Source organism: Nuphar pumila, chromosome 9 (assembly GCF_984573655.1).
Source record: "Nuphar pumila chromosome 9, dmNupPumi1.hap1.1, whole genome shotgun sequence".
Classification (NCBI taxonomy): Eukaryota; Viridiplantae; Streptophyta; class Magnoliopsida; order Nymphaeales; family Nymphaeaceae; genus Nuphar; species Nuphar pumila.
In genome coordinates, this window is record NC_143257.1 from 105959965 (window position 1) to 105987402 (window position 27438).

General features: G+C 38.8%; 1 protein-coding gene across 1 annotated transcript in view; it reads right to left on the reverse strand.

Moving 5' to 3' along the window:
- The window catches only part of LOC149828795 (uncharacterized), an 87293-nt gene extending 60221 nt beyond the window's left edge, over window positions 1-27072 (reverse strand). The window contains exons 1-7 of the mRNA XM_090016978.1: window positions 26738-27072; window positions 26566-26641; window positions 26346-26419; window positions 26163-26243; window positions 3323-3451; window positions 3149-3235; window positions 2986-3039 (exon numbers count right to left, since the gene is read on the reverse strand). Coding sequence (XP_089873104.1) covers window positions 2986-3039; window positions 3149-3235; window positions 3323-3451; window positions 26163-26243; window positions 26346-26419; window positions 26566-26641; window positions 26738-26992 — 756 coding nt within the window. The 5' untranslated portion in view covers window positions 26993-27072. The remainder of the gene's footprint in view (window positions 1-2985; window positions 3040-3148; window positions 3236-3322; window positions 3452-26162; window positions 26244-26345; window positions 26420-26565; window positions 26642-26737) is intronic.
- Window positions 27073-27438: the final 366 nt, after the last annotated feature.

A 27438-nucleotide genomic window follows, 5' to 3' on the forward strand; every position in this document is an offset into this window, starting at 1 on the left:
CACAAGCGGTTACAGGAGAGGTTTCGATATCTGTTTGATCTACTGGTTCCCTGGCCAACTTGTAACTGATATGCCATCATGTACTTTTGTAAAGTTTCATGAACTAAAGTGGAATAAAGGATGTGTGGATTGTTTGAAGATCTTTTTACCTGTATCACTCCATTCACTTAACCATGAGTTATAAAATGATTCCGCTGTATGGAAAAAAAAATCTCGGTGTTTCTGGGTTAAGTTTTTGGGGTGTTACAATAGGAAGGGGATTTGAAATGGAATAGAAAGATACCTTAGAAGAGGATGAGAAATCGAATTTTGATGAACCAAGAAGATCACGGACTTCAATGTTGGATCTGCTGCTCTAATACCATGTTAGAGATTGAAGGTTCTGAGGTTCAGCCACAAGAATAGAGAGAGAATGAAGGGGAGAACGTATGTTGCTGAAAAACCCTCAATAGGGATCTCGTATTAGGCTTTTCTTTAAGTATTTGTAATACAAATATTAGGGTACTAAAATACCCTCTACACAATAGACTAAAATACAAGTAAGCCATTAATGAACATGTGACATAATGAATTTGAGTTGGGTCTGGATCTCAGATCCAAACCCAACCCAGATATGATTGACGATTTCTTTTCACACAGAGCCTTAAACCATAGTCACAAATATTGGTCTCAGCTATATCACGGTGAGACAATTTCTCATGATATTGTAGGTTAGGTTGATAAAGTTCGAGAAAATTGTATGACTTAAAAAAAATGAAATATAAAAATAATATAAGTAACTTAGACAATAAAATGCATATGTAATAAAAGAAATAAGTAAAAAATGTAAAAGAAAGAAGAAAAACATATTTAAGATGTAGAAAATAAATAAGTAAAAAATAATTGATAATATTGCGGTATTGTCATGAGAATATCTCAATATAATTCATTTGGTGACATTTTCAAAATATAAGGATATTTTACCTTTAATATTGTTTGCTGGTTTTATGGGTATGTCCCATGGACCACTTTCCTTTGCAGTAATATCATGATATTTTGAAAATATCGCTGATATCTGTGACCATGCTTTAAACTAAAAACAGTTAATGCAAAAATTGTAGCCTTGTGTACAAACTACAAAGCAACTTAAACTGCCTTAAATTAATTCATACTAAATTTTAACTGCAAAAGCAGCTTCATTTGACAACATGGAGTAACAGTAAAAAACACATAGGCCTGTCATTTAGAAGAAATTCGCAGATCAAAACAAGGAAAAATTCTGAGCAGATATCACATGTCTGATGCTTTAAAAAGGTACCAGCCTCCCACCATGTCACTCTAGAAACATCAACAATCCATTTTCCATATTCGCATCCCAAACTCTTAATGGTAGACCCTCGCCAATATTCTGTCTTAAATAGCAGCCTGCAACCCATGACTCATTGTACCAAGATTCTAGAAATCAAACTATCCTACTCCCCAAATGAGGGCCTCTAGGCACTTGGTGATCCAGACCATAGACCATGAAGATGGTAACTATGCTCTTCATACACTTAAGTGGGTATCATGCAGCTTTAATATCTTCAGAAAGTAGCAGCACTTTCATGAGATGGGAGCAACATGAGGTAAGGGCACAGCCTGTGCCTATTTTGCTGTTTGTGACGTTTGTTTCCTTGTGACTGATGCAAATTATAATCTTAAAAGACAAAGAAAGCTACAAACACTCCTACCTTGTAAAAGGGCAAGGAAGCAAGGTTTTGATGCCGGCAGAGACAAACCTAGTTTAAGCAAAATCTAATGTTGGAACCATGTTGAAATGTCATCTTTTTCTGGATACTCTAAACCATAGTTACCAGGAAATGAAATGGATATGAGAAGCAATGCATGAAGCGGAAGTGGGGACGCGAGTGTGAAAAAGTAGCATGAAGCGGGAAGTGGGATACGGTTATGAAATGATTATGTAAGAGCATAAAAAAATGAAAAGGAGACAGAAAGCAATATGATGCATGGGTAGAAGCAAATAAGAAATGATGTGAACACAAATATAAAACAATATAAAACCAACATGCAAGATTGTTATAAAAAATTATAATTTTCTAATATGAAAAATGTAGGAAGTGAGTGGGAAGTGACAAAAAGCGAGTGAAAAACTTTAAGGAAGCGAAAGGGAATCAATTTGGGAAATGAAGAGGAAGCGGGCTCCAACTAAAGGAAATCGAGTTTCCCATATTTTGGAAGCGAGTTTCCCAAAGCTTCCCTTCATTTCAGGGAAGTGAGCTTCTAAGGAAACGAGTTTCACCATATAGCAAGAAGCTTTCGGTAACTATGCTCTAAACAGATGAGCACAAAACTGTAACATCAATGAGCTTAAAAGGCACCCAAAAGCCTACAAGAAGTTGCCAGGGTTCTGATGTTGGACCAAACTATAACTGTACGGATCTATGTCACATAGGTGCGGGTGCGGTGATGAGGCACTTTAAAAAAAGTTGAGTGCGAGGGTGTGGGAGGGTATATATATTTTAATATACATATATAAAAAAATTTAATATATACATATATATATATATAACTTGGGTGCGGGGGGCTCAAGGAAACCCCTGTTTTTTAATAGGCGGGGGGGGGGGGGGCTCGAGGTACCCCTATCCATTCTCGAGCCCCTCCCTTTTTCAATGGACCAAAATGGACTTGGTTAAAGTTAACCGAGTCCATTTTGGATAAAAATAACCATGGGTGCGGGTTGACCGCACTGGGTGCCGCACCCGCATCGCGTTGACGAGGGTGCGGCGGCCTCTATACCGAGTCCCTGTGACATAGGTATGGATGCAAAACATGGGTATTACTCCCCACATGATTCTGGCCTTACCAACCTACAATCCACCAGATTACACTTGAAGTTTGATATACTACTTGTAGTGAATAATAAGATTACCATGCATTTCTATTTTGATGGTGGAATTTGTGACCAAAAGAGAGATAGAGAGAACTTTACGAAGACAATTCACATACCGTGTCAAATAAGAAAGGCATGGTATCACCATTTTTCCACGCAGATATAAGAGCCTGCATGATATAGAAAATGAATTGACTCAAGATACAGAAAATCAGCTCTTGGTTAAGAATATGTGTGTGTATCCAAATAAAACATAGGGGATAAAAAAAGATATTATACATCTTGATAAAAGGTTAGAGTTTTAGCCCGTTCACCATGATAGCGCGAATCAACAGCAACAGCAACATAACCCCGTGAAGCATAAGCCTATGAATGGGAATCACACCTGTCACACATGGTGATGCCACTATAACATTTTAATGAATCACCAACACACAGGGAACCAACATTTACCTCAAGCAATGGCTGCACCCACTCCTTGGTTTTGTAAGAGCTATGAAGAATTACAATAGCAGGCATTTTCTCCACCTTCTTCTCTCTCAGTTTTACAACCAGCACTGGCATCTTCCCTTGTTCACCTGCCTAACTACCAAATTCGTTTCAATCATGAACATGAGCCTATAACAAACTGTGTGACTAATTCACATTTTCTTGCAAACGAATGCAGCACAATCAGTTCAAGAGATGGATCATAGCAGTCAAGAACACTATATGTAAATATGAGGAAAGCCAGGTCTACAGGGATGGTAGGGTGTAAAATTCACCTCACATGCAGCTATATCTATGCCAGAATTCTTGTTCTCAACAAAATTAAACCCAATTGTGCATGTAAATTTCAACCTATGCGAAGAATTTTCACTCAAGAAGCAATAAATCGATCCAAATAGCAGAATTTGAAACTGAAATGTCAATAATCCAATCAAGATCGAATAGGAGAAAAAAAATCTAAAGCACGAATTTGTAATGAAATATGATGAACACAAACAAGTGCCTCTTATGGGCAAGTACAACATACAAATGAAGACCACTTATAGGTCAAGATACAATCTAAACAATGCTACTTATGGGCAAGAGAGACAACATAGAAAATATAAGGATTTTATTGAGAGAATGCTTGAGAACAAGCTTCACATACAAAAGGGGGTTCACCCTATTTACACACAAAAGAAAGCAACTAGAGCCATCGAGAGTGCTCCCAACAGCTAAAAATATAGTCGTTGGGAGCTCTACCAATAGCTCTATTTCAAGGGCATTATAAGGACTATAATGCCCTTGATAAAAATGAATAAATACAAAAAAGAATAAAACCCTAATGTGCCCTTAATGAACACATCTAATTACATAAAGTGAAATGACCAAAATACCCTTAATGGGTTTTACTTATATATATATACTTTAACACTCTCGCTCAAACTTTCTCTATAATCACCGAAAGTTTGTCAAGCAAAAAATGAAACTGGGGAGAAGAGCTTTTGTAAAGAAGTCAGCCAACTGCAATTTCGATGTTACATAAGGTAGAATGATGGTCTTTTTTAGGTATTCTTCATAAACAAAGTGAAAATTCATTTCAATATATTTGGTACGCTCATGAAATATGTGATTGCCAGCTATGTAGATGGCACTTTTATTGACATAGCATAACCTTGAGAGTGATTGCATATGCACCCCCATGTCGTCCAATAATCTTCTCAACCACACAATTTCAAATGTTGTAGTGGCTATGAAACGATACTTAGCTTTAGTTGATGACAACGATACTTTCTGCTACTTTTTGTATTTTCGAGACACCAATGAGTTACCTATAAACATACAGAAACTAGTAGTTGAGCATCTATTATTAGGATCTCCTCCCCAATCAAAGTCAGTATAAGCAATTAATTCAAGTGGGAACGAGGAAGACAAAATAATCCCCTTAGAAACAAAATTTTGTATCTAATGATACACATAACAACACTCGTGTGCATAGTGGTAGGAGAATGTTGGAACTGACTGGCAGGATGGACTGCATATGAGATATCAGGTCTGGTAATGGTCAAGTATGTGAGGGCCCCAATCATTTGGCGATAAGGAGTAAGATAATCCAGATGTGTGCCATCATCTATCTTCATTTTTGCATTTATCACTTTAGGAGTGTCAATTATTTTCTCATTTATAATTCTAGACTTGCTTATGATGTCAGAAGCAAACATGGATTGAGTTAGAAAATAGCCACGAGCGGAATATGCAACCTCAATCCCTAAAAAATATCTAAGAAAGCCTAAATCAAACATTTTAAAGCTTTGTTTTAAAACATTCTTAAGAAAATCAACTTTTTGTTTCTCTTCTAGTGATGATCATGTCGTCAACATAGAGGAGGATGATAACAATACTTGCATCATATTTCTTAATAAACATAGCAGTGTTAGTAATAATAGGAAGTAAAACCTAGTTTAACATATCAGGCTTTAGGCATCTGTTTCAAACCATAAAAGACTTTCCTTAAGTGAAGCACCTTTCCAACAAGAACCTCATATTCAGGTGGTGGGTCCATATAAACTTTTTCCTTCAATTCACCATTAAGGAAGGCATTCTTGACATCCATTTGATAAATATGCTAACATCTAATGACAACTATAGTTATAAGAGTTCTAACTGAAGTCATCCTAGCTACTGAGGCAAAAGTTTCATCATAATCTATAGCATATTCCTAAGAGTAACCCATGGCTATGTCTCTCTAAAGTTTCATCACTCTTTGTTTTAATTTTAAATGCTCATCTACAACCTATTATTTTTCATGAGGAAGACTTCTTATATCCCAGGTTTATTATTTTTCTAAGGCTTGTATTTCATTATTTATAGCACTCATCCATTCTGGACAATTTTTGGCTTGACTGAGGGTTCAAAGTAATAAAATATCTTGGCTACACAAGTTCTATATTAAGCAGCTAAGTTTTCATAAGATAAAAAACTATCTGGAAGCCTATGTATTCTGATGGATTTTCTAAGAGTGCTTGATTCTATGCTAGATATTGTTCTAAGGCATTTGGATGTCTATCACTAGTTATTCTTCTATATTGGATAACTAGAGGTCCACCATCAATGTTATTAGACTTACCATACTGGATGTTGGATTGAGGTTCCTCGTTAACAACATCATTATGGTTTAATATATCATTATTACATTTAGAAAGTAATTCAAGAAAAGAATATTCATTATTTTCTTTAATAGGCACATTTAAATCAAATAAACTTTCTTGCTCTATAAAGGTAAACATTCTTTGATATATAGAGTTTATCATATTTAAAATCACATCTAAATCTTTTTTGGGTTTCCCCATAACCAAGAAAAACACAAAGAATGGCTCTTGGTGAAAGTTTGTCATTTTTATTTATAAGGACAAAACATTTACATCCAAAAGTCAGGGGTAGTTTTATAAAGTTTCTCATAGAGAAAAATATTTTGAAGTTTGGTTGAAGAAAGTCAGTTTATGAGATAAAGTGAAATAAGCGCAGCTTCAACCTAAAAGTATTTTGCAACATGTTTAGATATAAGCAAGGTTCTAGTGGTTTTCACTATATCCCTGTGTTTCCCTTTGGCCAAACCATTTTGTTGGGGCATGTTTGCACAAGATCTTTGATGTAAAATGTCACAATTCTCTAAATAATTTTTAAAATCCTTTGACATATCAGACCGAAAAATAGAAATATTGGTTTTATGTAGATTTTTAACAAGGTTGTGAAAAGTTTTGAAAGTTTGAAAAACTTCATATTTGTGGCTAAGAAAGAAAATTCAAGTGAAAAGAGAATACTCATCCACACATATCACATAATAAGTAAATCATCCCTTAGAGGCAACTGGAGCAACACCCCAAACATCCGAATATATTGATTCAAGTGGTTTGAAGATAACAAAAATTCTCGCTTGATAAGAAATGTCTTTCATTTTCTCAAAAATACAGTCAGTACATTAGATTTTTTCATTACAAAATTTTCTCAAATAAGATATATTAGATAATTTAGAAAAGCTAGGATGACCTAGTCTTTAATGCCATAAAAAAGTATTCAATTTTGTACATTGAAGCAAAAATAATCTTTGGGAATGATAAGGAGACCTTACAACCATGGTCTATTAATTGGGAAACTGAAAGAAGATTTAAGTTAAGTTTTGGAACAAATTATGAATTTTGAAATAGAAAATTTTGAAGAATTTAAAAAAATTTCAATTCTTTTAATTTCAAGAGAGGATCCATCCGCGGTAAAAACATTAGATGTAAAATCCGCAAATTTCTCGAAAGTTTCAAAATGAATAAGAGGAATTTTTGTGAGTTATTTAGTTAAATACCATTTTTCTGACAAATTATCGGTCGATTAAATCAGCAAATTCATTATCGATAATAGTTCAGCATTTATTCAAGTTATTAGATGTTTAATCGGAGAATTTATGAGGTTTTTACAAGGTATTTGGATCTTCATATGATTCAGATCAACCCAAATGGGTTTGGGTAGGGTTTAGACCCATATCGGGGTTTAAACCAGACATAGAAGATATTTGGATCCATTTGAGACCCAAATGGATCCCCTCTAATGTAGAAAGTGTTTTGGATCCATTTGGTGACCCAATTGGATCCCACTAAGCAAAGTGAGCTTCAAATCTATTTGGAGACCCAAATAGATCCCACTAAGTAAAAAGTGAGTTTTGGATCCATTTGGAGACCCAAATAGATAGTAAAAAAATAAGATATTGGATCCACTTGGATACCCAATTGGATCCCATTAAGAAGTAAGATTTTTTGATCCATTTGGAAGACCCAAATAAATCCTACAAAAATAAATGGATATAATAAGATTTTTGGATTCATTTGGAAGACTCAAATGGATCCTACAAAAATAAATGTATATAATAAGATTTTGGATCCACATAAGACCCAAATGACTTTAATTAAATATATATATATATATATAATATTAGAGATTGGATTTGGATTTAATGAGATCCAAGTGGGTCTCACCAAATCCAAACCCAAATACCCATCATCTCTACCCCTCACATCCCCATTAAAGCCCTCCCATCAAGCCTCCTACCTACTCTCCTTTTTGCTCACCTACCCACTCCCTCTCTCCCCTATAAATACCCCCCTTACCCTTCACTCTTACTCACTTATCTCCTCCAACTTTTTTTTCTCTCTCTCATCAGAGTGGCCACCTTCCCTTCAGGCACCACCATCAGCATGCCCAGCTGGCACCCACTCCACCTCTCATTTTTCTTCACACTCTCTCTCTCTCTCTTCATGCACTACAAAGTAGGTTACGATAACTACATATATGCATAGTTTTAGGTTTCTTGAAATACGTGGATTTTTGCATATTTATGTAGTTAAAAATATATACATATATATGGTTTCAGAAAGTGTTCGTGTTGCACATTTTTTGAGAAAAGTATATATTTACGAAACCATTGGATTTTTTGAGCAAAAATGTGTATGTATGCAAAAAGTTTTGAAACTATCCATATGTGAATATTTCAAATATGTTTTCAATAAAGACACAAATATGTTCAAGCTTTACGAGCATATTCACGTATTTTGAATTTTTACGGACATGCACCTACGAGTGTATTTCAGAATTTATGATACATGTCAGCATTTTGCTTATGCTTATGAATGATAAAATGATATTGAATGATATATGTATATATTGCATAATGTCTATTATGAAAAGCATGTTATGAAATTGTTATGGCTCAAGCTTGGATGAGTGGCTCCAGACCTTGTGCACAGTCAACTGGGCCGATATGTGATAGTGCCCCAAATGGGTGGCCAAGAACCTTATGATAAGGTTAATTGAAAGCATACGTGCTTATGCCAGTAGAGGCTATTAAAGTTGTAAAAGATTAATTATTGTTTAAAGCATGTATGTCAAGAGAGTTAATCAAATGATAAAGAATGCGTATAATAATTCTCTTGTAGCATACAATGAGAAACTAAGCAGTATATAAGGCTCTATGGGATATTGTTAAGCACGGAAGGTTGCTTCCGTGCCATGGAGATGGGGGATAGCTACCACCGAGGCCGCAGGGTGATAGTGAATAAGGCTTCAACTGAAATTAAATTTTGATATATCAGGTTGCGGGTGGTTGGGGTTTCTCTCTCGACTGTATCATCCTCACCCCTAAACTGGAGAGGATGTGCAAAACCAAGGTAATAAAATACAAGTTAATTAAATATACCCCTAGGTCAAGCCTTTAATTCGTATATCTGTGTCATACCCCATAGAGAGTTATGAAAAAGAAACAAAAGTGCATCGTGCATATAGTGAAGCATGGCATGCACCATCTAAGAAAGAAAATGTAAATGAAAAAAATTACAAGTTATTCATGCCTGCGATGATTGCTTCGCTTGCATTGGTAAGTCATGCATAAATTGAATAATCATGCATAATTAAAACTATTGCATATAGTATTGAATTGTTATTTATCTACACTAATAATTGCTTATTTATATGAAAAGACTGTTATTTCATGTATACCTATTTTTATGCAAGTATGTTCTGTTATTGTATTCCTATTAAGGGTTGTTCTGACCCCCTACTAAAACCATTTTAGGAAATGAGTAGCTGAGATGGAGCGGTTGCGGGAAGCTAAGGCGGCGTCATAGAGCCAATCATTTTCTTTTCCCAGGAACTGAGTTTTTGGACAAACTTTACTAGTTGTTTTGAAAAACATTACTGTTATTCCAGATTTTGTAAATTACTGTCTATGGAATGAAATAATTTTGGTAAATGTTAACTGCCTTAAATTCAGTATTGTTGTGATTGATTGTTTTGTAACTCGCTCGAGGTTTTGACAAAAAGTTAAGAAAGTTTCCACTAATACTTCAAAAAGAAAAGTTTTAAATTTTTTGCATTTTTGGGGTTTTCAAATCTTGGAGCGTTACAACATTGGTATCAGAGCGAAAAAAATACTGGTTCGTGACACACTCAGCAGATCGACATTGCTCTGTAAGTAATTTTCACTTGTTTAATTGATTGAAATTGTGATGTTTATTACTGTAAGTTTGAAAGTATGAGCTTAGATGTTGAGATAAAGACATCATAGGTATTTATGTGAACTTATGAATTCGCTATTGTACTAGATGGTTAGACGATAACCCCAGGGTTGGACTGCGCAGAGAGCCTTTCTACTAAAAGCTCTCGGTACTCTAACCGAGACTTGTCAGAACGTCGATAATAATGGGGGTAATGGCAATGGTAATGGTAACGGTAATAGACAAAGGAACCAGGAAAGTAACCAGAACGACAATCATGAAGTCAGCTTCAAGCGCTTTATGGCTTTGCATCCCCCATCCTTCTCGGGGAAAAAGAACCCCGATGCAGCAGATGAGTGGATTCGGGAAATCAGGGAGATATTTCAGGTACTACGGGTGCTTGACATGTACCAACTGAAAGAGGATGCAAAAAGCTAGTGGTAGACGGTTCGTGAGATTCATTACACACCAGAACAGAGGCCCTGACGTGGGCCCAATTTTTGGAGGTGTTTCTCGACACCTATTTTTCCCAACATGTAAAGGACCAGAAGAAGCAAGAGTTTCTGGAACTCAAGCAAGACAGTCGTACCATTGCGGAGTACATCACTAGGTTCAGACACCTAGAGAAATATTATCTGCATACCTACATCATGGATGAGGAACATGCCTGAAAGTATGTGCACGGACTTTATGATGGATTGAGGTCGAGAGTTCTCCGTAGTAGACCTCGGAACCTAAATCAGGTTGTCGAAATGGCCACGTTGTTAAAGGCAGACCGGAATTCTTCCAGAAAGTCTCAACAACTAAGACTGGAGGCAACAAGAAGAGGCCTCAAAACCTTGCTGCATGGCAGAACAGAGGACCGCCAGCCAAAAGGGCACGATTTCAGCAAGGTGGCAACTTTCGACAATAGCCATAAAACAATGCTTGACCGAAGTGTAAGAGGCACCACAAGGGCTAGTGCTACTTTGACATCGGCGCATGCCTACACTGTGGAGGGATGGGACACTTTATCAAGGACTTTGCCAAGATGATGGCACAAAACGGGAAAAATGTGGCACCAAGAGGCCAACAACAGCCCCAGCAGCGGCAACAACTGCAAGGACAAAAGCGAGCTACGGGATGCATCTACGCGACTACCCTAGAGGAACTGACAAAGGATGTTGATGTGATATAAGGTGTCATCCCTATTGTGAACTTTGAGGCTAAGGTGTTATTTGATACTAGTGCCACAAACTCTTTTGTATCTATGCATTTTGCTAGCATGATAGATAATAATACTTGTTGCATTGGGATATGTATTAGAGATTGTCATACCGTCGAGTGATAAAACTATCGCCCGAAACTATTTGCCCAAAATAAAAGTTATCGTTATGGGGGCAGAACCTATCTGCCAACCTGGTTGTGTTAGACATGATTTGGTATGGTGTTATTCTGGGAATGGATTGGCTATACGAGCACTATGCTTGTGTGGATTGTCATAAGGGACAGATCTGTTTTATTCTATCTCAATCAGCTTGTCCTCAAATACAAAGCTGGTAAATCTGTAAAGAAAGGAAAGATGATCTATGCATTGAAGGCTCAACGATGTGTTGAGAAGGAGTGTGAGGCCTTTTTGGTCAGCGTTTCCGTGGTGGAACCCAGCACGACCCCTATGGAGGACTTGGACGTTATACGAGAATTCACGGATGTATTTCCTGATGATCTTTTGGGACTACCCTTGTGCGAGAAATTGATTTCTCGATAGAGTTGGTGTCTGGTACGACCCCAATCTCTAAAGTTCCATATCGGATGGCACCCACAGAGCTAGAAGAGTTGAAAAAATAACTGTAAGAACTCATTGATAAAGGATTTATTCGACCTAGCGTATCATCATGAGGAGCCCCTGTGATCTTTGCTAAAAAGGATGAATCAATATGGTTATGCATCAATTATCGTATGCTGAATCAGGTGACTATAAAAAATAAGTACCCTCTTCCACATATAGATGACTTATTTGATCAACTTTAAGATACAAAGGTCATCTCCAAGATAGACCTCAGATTTAGCTACCATTAATTGAGGATTTCAAAATCCAATGTGCAGAAATCAATGTTTAGAACACGTTACGACCATTATGAGTTTTTGGTGATGCTTTTTTGGCTTACCAATGCACCTACAGCATTTATAGATCTTATGAACAGGATATTTTGACCCTTCCTAGATCTTTTTGTGATTGTTTTTATTTATGACATCCTGATTTATTCAAAAAGCAAGGAAGATCATAAAAACCATCTACGGATCATTTTGGAGACACTTACAAAGCATAAGTTATATGTAAAATTCTCTAAGTATGAGTTTTGGTTAGAGCAGGTCATGTTTTTAGGACACGTGATCTCGAAAGATGGAGTATCTGTGGACCCCGCCAAGGTAATTATCTCATTAATAATTGAATCTCTTAATTTAATTTTTGAATTTGGTTTTTGTAAATAGATTTTGGATATCCTGATAGGTAGAAGTAGTTTTGAATTGGAAACATCCTAAGAATATTACGGACATTTGCAGCTTCCTAGGACTTGTCGGTTATTACCGAAGGTTCATTAAGGATTTCTCCAAGATAGCAACTCCTATGACAAAATTGCTTCGTAAGGGAATCAAGTTCGTATGGACACAACAATACGAAGAAAGTTTCTAGGAGTTAAAGAAGAGGCTTACCTCAGTCCCTGTATTTACACTTCCCTTGGGCCAAGGAGGATTTGTTGTATATGGTGATGCTTCATGAACGGGTTTAGGTTGTGTTCTAATGCAACATGGGAAAGTGATCACATACGCTCCTCACCAGTTGAAGGTGCACGCGCGTAATTACCTCACTCATGATCTAGAGTTAGCAGCAGTATTCGCTCTCAAGATATGGTGACACTATCTGTACGGAGAGCAATTCGAGGTATTCTCTGACCACAAGAGCCTCAAGTATATTTTCTCCTAGAAGGAGTTAAATATAAGACAAAGAAGGTGGTTAGAGCTTCTCAAAGATTACGATTTTACTATCTCTTACCACCCAAGAAAAGTTAATGTTGTCGCAGATGCCTTGAGCAGAAAGGCAAGAAGCTTATCTTATGCCATGAGTGAAAGCTTCTTGAAGATCTCATTGCATGGAAACCTATCGGTTCCAATTCCAGCAAGATGGGAATAGCCAACATGGCTATTCGAACGGATATCATAGATCAGATCATAACTCAACAGAAAGATGATCCAAACTTCTCTAAGATGCTAACTTGCCAACAAGATGAATCTGTTAGATATCACGCACGTACCTGTTAACTTCCTGATCGGCTTCGTTGATGTTGCTGAAAGGGGAGGAGAGAGGAGGTTGCAGCAGTTGCACACCAATCTTCAACAATACGTGCCCTATTCCTTGACTTAAGTTTATAACATCCAGATCGGGTCGGGTTTGTGACTCTTCAGTCCAGACCCGATACAATCCAGACCCAATATTAATAGAGATACGGGTCCAGATCTGGACCCGTATATACTTGTACAGTCCAGTCTCAATAGTCTCCCTCAAGTTGTGCATGGTTTTGTATCATGGACAACTTGTTCTTCAAAAACCAAAAATGGATGCTAGTAAGGCCCTTAGTAAACAAATTTGCCACTTGATCAGTCGTGAGAATATAGGTTGGTGCAACTTCTCTATCTTCGATCTTTTGTCGAACGAAGTGTTGATCAATCTTTATATGTTTGGTACGGCTGTGATGAATGGGGTTGAAGGCAATTTGTATGGCACTCTGATTATCACAAAAGAGATTGGTGGGCATAATAGACTCTCCAATCTTAGTCAAAAGATGTCTCAGCAAAGATGTATTGCTTTTATCCCATCTACTCACTAAAACTGAATGTACATGATTGTAAAATTTTGAATCATCAAGTGCAACATCTTTCTTCTCATGTTTGAAAATGATACTTTGAACTTTTTCAATCATATCGTCCCACATTTCATAAATTCGATGAAGCATGGATACATCTCTGTCAACTTCTCCCAACATTTCCCAAATAGGCTCTGTAAATTTAACAAAATATGTAATTTTATCCCACCAAAAATCATCACAGATGCATTTTTTTATAGCTTGAGCCTTAACATCATCTTCAGTACGATAAAAATCTCAAACTTGATCAGCCACCATCATCATCAATGCATTCTTTAGTTGCTTAATTCTTTTCATCATAACAATGAGAGAAGCAAAATGAGTTTCAGCAACTTTCAGTAGCTTGAGATCAGAATGCCTATTAAATATAGAAAGGGCATGATGATGGTTTACAACAAAATTTCTAATATTTCGATCATGCTCTATTTCTTCAATCCATAAACACATTTCACGTGCATGTGCATCATCTTTTGATGGATTGCATATATTCTTAAGTGTCAAATTTAAACTGTGTGCTACACAAAGAGTCCAAAAAATATGTGAATATGTATCTTCACTTGGATGGAGATGATAGGAAAGGATACGTAAGAAGGTAGGTGTTGCACCCATTGAAAATAAGATGCGAGAGAATCGTTTACGGTGGTTTGGACATATTCGGCGAAGGCCTAATGATGCTCCAGTTAGAAGGTTGGAGAAATGGGAAAATATATTAGTTAAAAGAGGTCGGGGTAGGCCTAGGAAGACTTGGATGGAGATGATAGGAAAGGATATGAATGCTTTGAACCTCACCGAGGACATGACATTGGATAGAAATGATTGGAGGAAAAGGATTCATGTGGAAGACCCAAAATGAATTTCTTTTTTGGTTCATATCGCTGACCCCAATTGTTTTGGGATGAAGGCGTAGTTGTTGTTGTTTGTTGTATGTATCTTCACTTGCCAAATTCATTCTTGCACGACTGCAAACTGGAGCGTTGTCAGTAATGATTTGTACCGCACTTTCTTTACCCACTTTTTTATCACTTCGATAAATAACCTCTTTAAATATTCAGCATCTTTATACTCCCCAGATGCATCAACAGACTTCAAAAAGATTGGCCCATTAAGTGAGTAAGCAATGAAGTTTATCAGTGGTCGCCTTTGTATATCAGTCCACCCATCAGAAACAATAGACACTTCATGTCATTTCCATGCAAATTTTTTGGTCTCTAACAAGTCTTCAATTCTATTTTTTTCCTCTACAAGAATGATTGCTCTTAGTTTTTCTGAACTAGGAGGCACATAACCACTCAAATTACAATTAGCCAAAGATGTAATCATATATTTCCAGTATGGACTTCTAGCTACATTAAAAGGAATTGAGCTTGAGTAAAAGAATCGACCAATCTTTTTATCAATTTTTTCTCTTGCCCTGTTTTTAAATGACCCTTGTATTGTTTTATTGCCTTCCATCTTTCTTTTCTTCAAAAGCTCTTCTTGTTCATCATTAGCAATAGCAAAAGGCAGATTAATCGAATCGCTTCTCATCTCTGCAATTTTCTTCTTTTCAGCTTCCTCTTGTTCTTTCTTTAATTGCTTTAACAAGTCTTTGTCAACCCTAGAATATGGCTTAATTCCTAGACCATGAATATGCAAAATATGTGCTTTCACATGCGTATAAGAACCCGTGAAAGCAATCTTACATAGATTACAAAGAAATTGCACATTCCCACCACCACCACTAGCTTTTATCCTTTTTGTCACAAGCCTCCAAAGTGGTTGAGAAACTTCTAATTCAGAGTTAGAACTTGAACCAACTGTATTGACACTGCCACTAGAACTCGCCATCATATCTGAAAATTGAAAAGAAAAGTGAAACTGAAAACTGAACACAAAATCGTATACAGTACGCACCAAAATATGTAAATAAAGTTAATAAACACTTCAAAAAAATAGTAACAGGAGCTTCACCCCTCTCACTGTGCCTGACAGACAATAACAAAAGCAGGGGGCTCCGCCCCCTGCCAAAAAACTGCGAGGCAGGGGTCTCCGCCCCCTGCTAAAAAACTGCAATACATTAGTATACAAAAAGGAAAAATCAAAAAAGTAGGAAGGGGCAGGGACCCTTTGCGCCTGCCTGCGCTGCAGGAGAGAGAGCGCCTAGCAGGGGCGTCGCTCCTGCCAATGCTGGAAAAACTGAGCGGCAGGGGTGAAGCCCCTACCGAATAAGATGCAGGGAGGCAGGCCTGTGACAGGGAGAAGAGGCAGGGGTGAGGCCCCTGCCTACCTAAGGGTGCTCAGGGGCAAGGGCATCGCTCCTGCTGAAAAACCCCAATCGGCAGAGGGCATCGCCCCTGCCGAAGATCCACGTGTGGCAGGGGCATCGCCCCTGCCATGTTGGGCAAACGAGCAGCAAGGGGAGGCGAAGCCCCTTGCCCAATAGGTTCAAGGCAGCAGGGGCTTCGCCCCTGCCAGCTCGAACGGGAGGACCGGCAGGCCCTGCCTTCTGGCACAGAAGAAGGTGGGGGAAAGAGGGGCTCGGTTGACAGGTCGGGCCCCGCCTCGCTTGTCAGAGCAAACTAACACGAGGAGGGGTCGAGCCCCTCCTCTGCGGAATAAGAGGCACAGGGAGGGGCCGAGGCCCTCCTCTGCGAGCAAAGGGTGCAGGAAAGGGGGGGGGGGTGAGCCCCTGCCTGTCCTGCAATAAGAAGGGCCGACAGGCCCTGACAACCGACAATAAAGGAGAGGGCGAAGAGGGGAGGGGGAAGAGACGCAAAGGGGAGGGCTCAGCCCCTCCCCTGCGTACAAAAGGATCAGGGAGGCGGGGAGGGACTCGGCCCCTCCTCTGCGCAAACAGGGAAAAGAAGAAGAAGACAACGAGACGGAGAGAGAGATATTACCTGAGAGGTGGGCGGAAAAAGGGGTGTCGTCGGCGTTGGGAGATGGCGCACTGGGGGTGTTGGCATCGGCTGCCGAAATACGACGAGCGGGAGGGAGAAAGGAGCGTCGGGGGTTGCCGGCGTCGGGTGGCAGGGAAATAGGAGAGAAAAGGGAGGGTCGAGAGGCGGTGGCAGAGGGTCGCCGACGGCCTGCCGAAGCTCGGATGGGAGAGGACCCTAACCCTCGACTTCTTTAAAAAGAATTTGGGGGGGGGGGGGGTATTCCCCTCCTCCTGCGTAGCCTCTTAAGGGTCGGGCCCCGACCCCGATACTGTCTTAGATCCGGGTCGGGTCAGGTCAGGTCAGGTCCGGATCAGGACCTAACCCGAGTCCAAATTAATTTTCAGAAATGGACAAAAATAGACTCGATCAAAGTTGACCGAGTCCAAAATATGGACGAACTCGACCCCAGTGCGTTGACCGTGTCCGCCCCTTGTCTGAAGCCGCACCCGTGTCCACACCCGTGTCGGGGCGTGTCAACGCGGGTGCATCGACCTTTTAGCCGAGTCCGTGTGACTTAGACGCCAACCCATTAGAGGCTGACAATCTTTTACTTTTATTTTATTTTTTACTTTTATTTTATTTTTTACTTTTATTTTATTTTGTATTTTTTTTATTTTTGTGTTTTTGGGGCAGCTCCAATATAGCTGTTGGACCTGCATCCAACGGTCATAAATATGATTGTTGGGAGCAGCCCAATAGCCATATTGGGGCTGCTCCCTAGTGGTCCATTTGTATTATAAATAGGCCCTCTGAGGCCTTGTATTTTCAATTCATTTTTAAGTGACTATATAAAATAACAAATTTGTTAGACCCTTATGTGGGTGGTTTGATGATTCAATCAAGTATTCTACTTGATTGAAAGTGTGTTTTTACATGTTTATTGGATTCAATCAATTCCATTACAATTAACTGCTGACATATGTGCTAAGTCAGGAGTTTCAGATGAAAAGAAGGTGGAGACCCCAGAAGTCATAAATGCTAAATTAAGACTCGAAGATGGTGTATTGCTTGAAGATCATACTCCATATTGTCAATTAATTTGATCTCTCACTTACCTCTCCATCACCCGACCTGATATTGCTCATGTTCATGCGGCCAGCCAGTTTCAGCATGCCCCTACCACAGTGCACATGGCAGCAGTAACGAGGATTGTGCGATACATTAAAAACACCATTTTGAAATGGCTTTTCTTATCCTTTTTCTCATCTTTTGATTTAACTGCTTATATTGACGCTGACTGGGGAGATAATCCAAATGATAGAATCTCAACTATTGGTTTTTGTATTTTTTTAGGAGATTCATTGATTTCTTGGAGGTGCAAGAAACAACAAGTATCTCTATCCTCAACTGAAGTCGAATATTGTGCAATGGCTACAACAACAATGGAGATTGTGTGGCTTAAAAGTCTTTTCCGTGATATGGGTATCATCGTCTCAACACCATCGAAGATGTGCTGTGACAATAAAAGTGTAATTTATATTGCAAGCAATCACACCTTCCATGAGCACAACAAGCATGTTGAGATGGATTGTCATTATGTTCATGATGAATATCTAAGAAGAACCATTACATTGCCATATGTCACCTTGGAGTATCAGTTGGCCAACTTCTTCACCAAAGCTCTTTCTGCTCATCGTTTTCTCTTTCTCCTTAGCAAACTTTTGGTTCTTTCTCCGTAAAATTTTAGGGGGTGTTAAAAATATATATGTATATGTATAAATTTGTATTTCCAATGTATTGCCCAATAGGGGCATTTTAGTCTTTTTATATGTATTAATAGTTGTTTATTAGAAACAATTTTTTCTTTTTTTTCCTTTTTTTTTATTTTTTATTCTTTTTGAGCTTTGGGGCCTCACTTCTAGGAGTTGTTGGGGCCCCAACGGTCATAAATATGACCATTGGGAGCTCCCCAACAACTCTTAGAGTGGGGAGCTCCCAAGGGTCCCTCTCTCTCCCTTTTGTATATGAATAGGGGTGTTCCCCCTTTACATATATCATTCCTTTCTCTCACTTTTTCAATAATACTTATTTTTGTTAGCCTTTTGGTACTGTCCCTTTGTGGATTTGTATGTGCACTTTAAGTGCTTGTCTATTCTCTTTATATTTGTCCATTATTGGACTGGTAAGTGCTCTATACTTTGTTATTTGTAATTCTGCTTACTTCATTACATATGTATGTATTGCATAATGTGTATTATGAAAAGCATGTTATGAAATTGTTATGGCTCGAGTTCAGATGAGTAGCTCCTAACCTTGTGCACGATTAACTGGATTGATATGATAGTGCCCCAAATAGGTGGCTAAGAACCTTTTGATAAGGTCAATTGAAAGCATCCGTGTTTATGCCAATAGAGGCTATTGAAGCGGTAAAAGATTAATAATTGTTTAAAACATGTATGTCAAGAGAGTTAATCAAATGATAAAGAATATGTATAATAATTCTCTTGTAGCTTACAATGAGAGAGTAAGCGATATATAAGGCTCCGTGGAATATTGTTAAGCACAGAAGGTTGCTTCCCCAGCCACGAAAATAGATGATAGCTACCACCGAGGCCGCGGGGTGGTAGTGAATAAGGCTTCAGCTGAAAGTAAATTCTGATATATCAAGTTGCGGGTGTTGGGTTTCTCTTTCGACTATATCGTCCCTCACCCTGAGACCGAAAAGGATGTGCAAGGCCAGGGTAATAAAATACAAGTTAATTGAATATACCCCTAAGTCAAGCCTCTAATCCGTATATCTGTATTATACCCACAAAGAATAATGAAAGAGAAATAAAAGTATATCATGCATGTAGTGAAGCATGGCATGAACCATCTAAGAAAGAAAATGTAAATGAAAAGAATTATAAGTTATTCATGCCTACGATGATTGTTTCACTTGCACTGGTAAGTTATGCATAAATTGAATGATCATGCATGGGTAAGACTATTGCATATGATATTGAACTGTTATTTATCTGCACTGACAATTGCTTATTTACATAAAAAGACTGTTATTTCATGTATACCTATTTCTATGCAAGTATGTTTTGTTATTGTATTTTTGTTGGGGTTGTTCTTTTCCCAAAACTGAGTTTTTGGATAAACTTTACTAGTTGTTCTAGAAAACATTACCGTTACTCCAGATTTTATAAATTACTCTATAGAATGGAATCATTTTGGTAAATGTTAACGGCATTAAATTTAGTATTATTGTGATTGATCATTTTGTAACCTGCCTGAAGTCTTGACAAAAAGTTAAGAAAGGTTTCGTTGATACTTTGAAAAGAAAAGTTTTAAATTTTTCTCATTTTTTGGGTTTTCAAATCTTGGGGCATTACATTAGATCTACTTGAATCAAAAACACAATCGGAGAGCATAGTACTATTAGGGGGTCATATGAAATAAGGCACCGGAATCTAGGAGCCAAGAAATCTTATCAAGAGATGAGAAAGAGGATATTGCGACACCAGTTAAGGAGAATGAGCTTTTAAGGAGCAGTTGTAGAGCTTCCGCAAGTTGAGACAAAGACATGCCTTGGTAACCGGAGTTAGAGGCTTCCTTGTTTTCTTGAAGAGCTTCTAGGGTAGCTACTTTTTTCTCATCATTTTTTAATTCAAGGCAATAAGGTTTGATGTGCCCTGATTCTCCACAGTTATGAAAAGTAATTTTTCATTTTGCATCATTTCTCTTATCATACCTCCTATCATTGCTCCTTGGCCTCCAAGAATTATTCTTGTAGAAGTGAGGAGGCTTATAGAAACGAGTATTGGTACTGTAATAACTGCAAATTTTTTGTTATTATTTACTAATTTGACATGTTTTCGTAAATGGTTTGATTTGGGCTTGGGATCCAAATCTCGGATCCAGGACCCATAAAGTGGATAATGTCATTATAAAAAAAAATATATAAAAATATAAGGTAGTGCAGGGATCCACAGTTGGATCCAACCTGTGGATCCGCATTTCAAGCAAGACCCAGATCCAACACATGGTTGGAACCCGAGTCGTGGGTTTCGGACCTGGGCCGCAACTCGTGTAGCGATAAAGAAGAAAAACCCGTGGTTAGGGTTCTGAAGGAACCCTAACACGAGTCTGGCAAAGGGGAGGGGCGCGGAGCCGCCGGGGGAAAGTTTATCCCCTCCTTCCTTTTCGGAAGGAGAGGAGTGGGTCACCCTCTTCCTCCCTCGGTACCTCTCTCTTCCCTCTCCCTCTCCCTCTCATCTCTCTCGTTCTCTCCACTCTCTTGGCCTCCCTGTTCATCTGTCTCCCTCTCGTGCTCGTGCGCAACCGCGGGACCACCGACGACCTCCCAACAGCGTCAGCCTCTTCCTCTTCCCTCTCCCTTATCGCCTTCCCCTCCCAGCGTGCGACAGCCATCAACGCCGGCCGCCGACGTCGGTCCTCCAGGTGAGCCTTTGTTCCTCTCTTCTCTCCTCCTGATGCTCGCGAGGATGCCGGGAGGCCGGCAGGGAGCCGACGCCCCCCCCCCCCCTCTTATGCTGCGTCTCTCTCCCCTTTGTGTTCGCCGGGAGGTCGGCAGGAGGCCCCTGGCGTGCCCTCCTCCTTTTCGATTTTTTTTTTTTTGGGGGGGGGGGGGAGGGGCTTGCCTAGGGTCGGCAGGTGGCCGCCAGCACCCCTGCCACCCTTGCCACCCCTCCTGTGGCCGTCGGGGGGGGGGGGGATCGGAGGCCCCTGCTACCCTTTTCCCCTTCTGTTCCGGCCAACAGGCAGGGCCCCCCTGCCTGATCCCCCCCCTTGTCGAGGAAACCAACCAGGGCTCCGCTTGTCTGGCAGGAGGAATTAGTGCACGTCACCTTGTGTTAGGACGTTGCAAGTTCAAATCCCAATGTTATTGTTGTCTGGTAGGGGTCTGCCCTAACCTCAGCTTGTTTGGTAGGAGCAGCCAGTGCGCGTTTCCTTGTGCTCAGAGGTTGCAAGTTCAAATCCCCTCTATATGGTTGTATGGCCGTCAGGGATCTGCCTGATCCCCCTTTTTCGGTGAAACCAAACTGCATAGGAATTAGTGCATGTCACCTTGTGTTGGGACGTTTGCAAAATTGTTTTCAAGTTCATTGACTCAACAAACTGCATATGGCTATATACAGATTCTCATATGAAAAGTGTTCATGTTATCCCCTGGTTTACATGTGTTAAAGATTTAGTTTTTCTTTTTACGCATGTGAATGTATGGACATGTGCATGTATTGAAAACACGGATCATGAAAGTTTATTGTTATTGCACTTGCATGCTTATATACTTGTATGCATGTTTTGCTAGAGGTGAATCAAAGAAAGAATGATATTGCATACATGGAATTGATGTATTTTGGCACGTACCTCATGACGTGCGTGTTCACATATTTTAATTGGAACTGGTTCATGAATAAAAGTATGCATTTGACTTGAGTATGTATCCGAATTGAACAAAGACATGCTTATGAATATTTTTGTGGCATACACATGATACATGTTTGCATTTCTGAATGTGCATATAACTTTCCAGAATGTGTGGTGTGCATGTATTTTGGTTCTCGAGACATGTCAAGATTTGGAATTATTTATATGCTTTGACTTGATGTGACGTGCTTAAGCATCATACTATATGAAGTTTGTTTCAAATGCATGTGCATACATGCATTGATGTGTGTTTCGCATGTACATAAATGCATGAGTTGTTCACTTGTCCCAATTGAGATGATTCATGAGTGAATGCATGTATGTGGAATGATTTTGTAAAGGCATATGCACATGAATGGTGAACACATGCATATGAATGTGACATATCATGCACATGATTAAATTGACATATATAAATATGCATTTGGAAGCATGATTTCAAGTTATGGTTTTTGCGTATGATGCATCGATGGTCTAAATGAATCATCACAGGTCTGGAGAGCCTTGAGCTTTGGTTGCTCTTTCTTTAATTGTTTAAATGCATCGCAAAAATCACATTTATATTATGGTTTTAATTGTGTTGTTCTATTGTTGCCATGGGTGGTAGACCGTGAAGAGTTGCGCATGCTGATTTGCGAGCTTATGGTTGTATGTTGATTTGCAAACTTATGTTATTAATTTTGCATGTTGATTTGCAAATGAAAAAAAGATGAATTAATAACAAGATAAAAAGAAAGTAAAGAATTGTGTAATTTATGTTTCCTTGATGTCCCTTCTTTAATGTGAGAATCTTGGATATTGCGGTTTTGGAGAAATCATGAGGATACAAAACTTTGTGTGCGTTGTTGTTGCCCCTGAACCCGATATTGAGGTTCTTCTCTTGGCCACGGTTTTAGGGAGAGTCTGTCACTTTGCCTGGGGGTGGTGTGTAGACACAGGTGTTGTTTTGGTATACCATGAAAATTGGCACTTGTGGATGCTGATGTTCCAGGTATCCCCGACATTAGATGTTGTTTTCTAATGTTCTGATAGATGGTGTTGTTTCATGATATCGGTCGAGGGTTAAGTTTGGAACCCAGTAATAAAATACAAATTGTGTGTTAAGCTACCCTGAGAACCTAACTTGACCTCGGGAACGTTTGTTGTATCTGCGGGCAACGGTAATTAAAAAGAGAAACTTAAATTGTATGCATTTAATAGGGCATGCATATGGAAAGGAAAACTTTAATGAAAGATAATGAAATGTTCATGCATTGCACATAAATCATGCATATTCCTGCTAAGCATTAGAACATGCATATTTTACATGTTTCCTTAATCGTTGATGGTGAATACATGAGGTTTAATTTATAATGCATGCTAAATGTCCTGCTTATTTAAATTGTGATCCATGCTATTGCTTAATGATTCTTCATGCTTAGAAATTATTCTATGTTGCATGAATGCTTAATTGAAATTATGAAGTTGTCATAACTGCTTTCCACTAAATGATTGCATAAAATCTTATTTGTATTCGTTATGCTTACTTATTTCATTAGAAGTACCTGTGCTCAGGATTTCGGTTATGACACCCTACTTCTATGGTTTTTGCAGTCGCAGGTGATCAGTGAAACGACTGGTTTCTGGAAGAGTTACGAGTGTCACATTCTTGATGGACGGTTCACAGAGGGACAGTGTGGCTCAATTTTTCATTATTTACTTTTATGTCATTTAAATAACTCTGATATGTCTCTTACAATTATTGCTTAAACATTTTTTCTTTCAAATAAATGAATAATGGTTTGGTATGGATGATAAGTGTAAACTCTATTGTGGTGTGTGTGATTATCCAATTGGGAGTGAAACTGTAAAGGCCCCAGATGTCTGGGAATATTTTCGCATTTGTTAAAAAAAAAAATCGCATTTTCAAGGGGTATGAGTTGGGGTCGTTACAGGTACTTGGTTTAGAAACCGCCAATACATTATCCTTGGACTCCCTAGATTCGTTCATGGATTTTAGCTTTGTTTCTTTCAATGCAAACTTAGGCTAAAATCTCATGTAAAGGAGGAAGCTCTACTTGATTTTTGTTCCGGTGGATGATAGAAACTCAAACATGTTTAAATTCGGGCCTAAGCCCTATCATAAATTAAAAAAATTGCTCACTAAGGATTTGATTTTTTCTACGGCGAGCTTCATCAAGGGTATCCCAAATAGGCTCTATTTTAGCCATTTGGTCCCAAAGTCTTTTGAAAGTATCATAGCACTCTCTAACACTTCTTTTTCCTTGCTTGCAATTGTGAATCTTATCTTACAATTCCTATTTATAGGAATCATCATATTGGGTGTAGTTTGATATAAACCCATGCTTCATCCGCCCTCTCAAATTCTAATATATTTTTGCAATATCTCATGCTTTAATAGTCTTTTTGTAGTCTAAAATAGCCTTTTCTCTCTATTTGTCTTTGAGAGGTTCATCTTTAGCATAGTCACAAATATCGGTATTGACTATATCTCGGCAAACAATTTCTCGTGATAATATAGGTTTGGTGATAAATTTTGGAAAATATAGGGGCCTAAAATATATAAAAAGTAACAAAAAAAAGTAAGAAAATATCATGTTTAGAAAAAAATAAGAAAATGTCATGTTTATAAAAAAATACATAAAAAATAAAAATAAAAAAGTAAAAATGTAAAAGAAAGAAGGAAAACATATTTAAAATATAAAAAAATATATATTTGATATTATCTCGATATTATTGTGATATATATAAATTCATGATATTTTGAAAATATCATGATATTTTACCTTTAATATTATTTTGCCATTATATCGAGTTAATATCGCAATATTTTCAAAATATCGGCGATATCTATGACTATGCTTTTTAGTAACTCTATCTTCCCCACAAATAGATTTTGTAAAAATAGGTTGAGGTTCCGATATGAAGCCATCAACATAGTCCCACAAATCTTTGCCAACTAAAATTATTTTCATAGCGATGGCCCACATTTTATATTTTTTCTCATCAAATTTGACAAAAACAACCATAACTACTTTTTTGGCCATCGTATCAAGAAAAGAAATAGTAGGAGAAGAGAAAAGATAGAGAGAAAAGAAAAGAAAAAGATTGCAAGAATGTGATGAAAAGTATGATAGCATGCTTTTCGAAGCAACAAACCAACGAACCAATGCTCCACCAATCTCACGATCCTCCTCTTAATTTTCACGTACAAGTTACAACCTAAGAGCACCAAAGCTCAGATATGAAATATAATGAACACTAACACGTGCCTCTTATAGGCAAATATAACATACACAAATGAAGATCACTTATAGGTCAAGATACAATCAAAACACATTGCTACTTACGGGCAAGAAAGACAACATAAAAAAATATAAGGACTTTACTGAAAGAATGCTTGAGAATAAGCTTCACATAAAAAAAGGGGTTCACTCTTATTTATACACAAAAGAAAGCAACTAGACCCATCAGAAGTGCTCCCAATAGCTCTATTTCAAGGGCATTATAAGGACTATAATGCCCTTGATAAAAATGAATAAATAAAAAAAATAAAACCCTAATGTGTCCTTAACAAGGACACCTAATTACATAAAGTGAAATAACCAAAATACCCCTAATGAGTTTTACTTTTATATATATATATATATATACCGGTGGTCGAGGAGATGGCTTGTTGTGGCGCCGGTTGGAGCCAAGGAGATGCTGCCCTTTGGTGTGGGGGCTGTGGCTGAAGGAAGTTGCGCCTTGGTGTAGCTGGAGGATATGCTGGTCACCAAGGAAGAGCTGGTGCAGTGGCTGGAACCAACGGTGGATGCTGCAGTTGTGGCTGAAGGAAGTTGCGCCTTGGTGTAATGGAGAAGAGGGAGGTGGAGAAGAGATGCTGAAAGTTAGGGCTAAGAGGGAGAGAGAGATGACATATATATATACTTTAACAGAGTTCACTAGGAAACCCGCCCAGACTTCGTAATCACTAAAGCTACCATCTTGATTATGAAATTCATCCAAATTTCTTCACGACGATAAACCAGCCTGTCCATTACTCAATCCGCCACAGAACAGCATCTAAATTAGGGAAATAAGAAATTACCTCGGTAAACAAGTAAAAGTTTTCCTCCTCAAAAGCTTCCTTTGGATCTCCTACGTCCTTCCTAGGGCAAGACTCCATCGCCTGCATTCATTTTCGACTTCTTAAGAGAAAAAGGTGAAAAAAAGAAGAAATTGGAAATCTGCAACAGATTACAACAATTTCTAGATAAAAAGAGTTCCCGACCTCGCGAGGTCCCAAATGACTCCCCTGGTAATTCGGATCAGTCACGGGAGACGTGCGCTCCACACAAAGAGGAACTAAAAAAGCAAAAAAAAAGAAGAAAATTTCGCGATTAAGATCTCGGATTAGCAGGAAATTCATGAACGAAAATCAGGATAAAAATTGAGGGACAAAAAATGAAAAAAAAAAAAATAGGATCCGTTAGAAGTTTTGGGAATCTAGCCTTCTTCAGAACGCCTGAAGCGCAACACTTCCATGAATTCCGATCGGAAGCGTTCGGGACTCGCCGTTTCCATCGTCTGCAAGAGTCGGGGAAGAATAATGGCGAAGAAGAGGTAGGGAAAGACATTAGATACAGAGGAATGACCAAGAATCATCGATTTCGGAGCTCGTACCGGGGAACTTGCTGACATAAAAAACTCAGGAGATGCGGCTGAAGATGAGGAAGCGAGGGACCTAAGGGGGATAAAAATGCTCTTTGATCCCCTGCCTCTCTGACTGAAGATCGATTCCTCGCGCCGGACCGGAATTCGCAAAGCGCGATTCTGCGAGATCCCCAAACGGGATTTTCGCAGACGAGCGGAGAGAGGGATGTTACGGTGAGGACGACGGCTACCGGAAGGGATGGACAGGGTGCGGAGTGCTTGCATGAGTTCTGCTTCGCTGCACTGTAGAAGAGAGACCAACGGGGGCTCCGCTTGTCTGGCAGGAGCAGTTAGTGCACGTTACCCTTGTTAGGACGTTGCAAGTTCGAATCCCAATGATATAAACTGGTAGCTGCGTCAGCTTTCTATGTCGAAAACTAGAGAATGTAGAAGAGAGTGAATCTGGACCGTTGCTTTTCAAAATGAATGGTCCATATAACGTCAAAAATGAGCATCGTGTTTGCCTACGGGATGCGGCTCCCACTCAGGCGGCTACTCCTAACCCAGAACATATGTCTCAGGGATGTTCCAACTCACCTTCGTGTCCATTTTGCCGGATCCACGTTGGAGGGCAGTGCAGTGATAAAGAAAAATACAATACTTGTCACATCATTTTAACCACCCACGTATTATAAAAGCACTACAACTAAGAGCGGATCCTGTAAAACGCC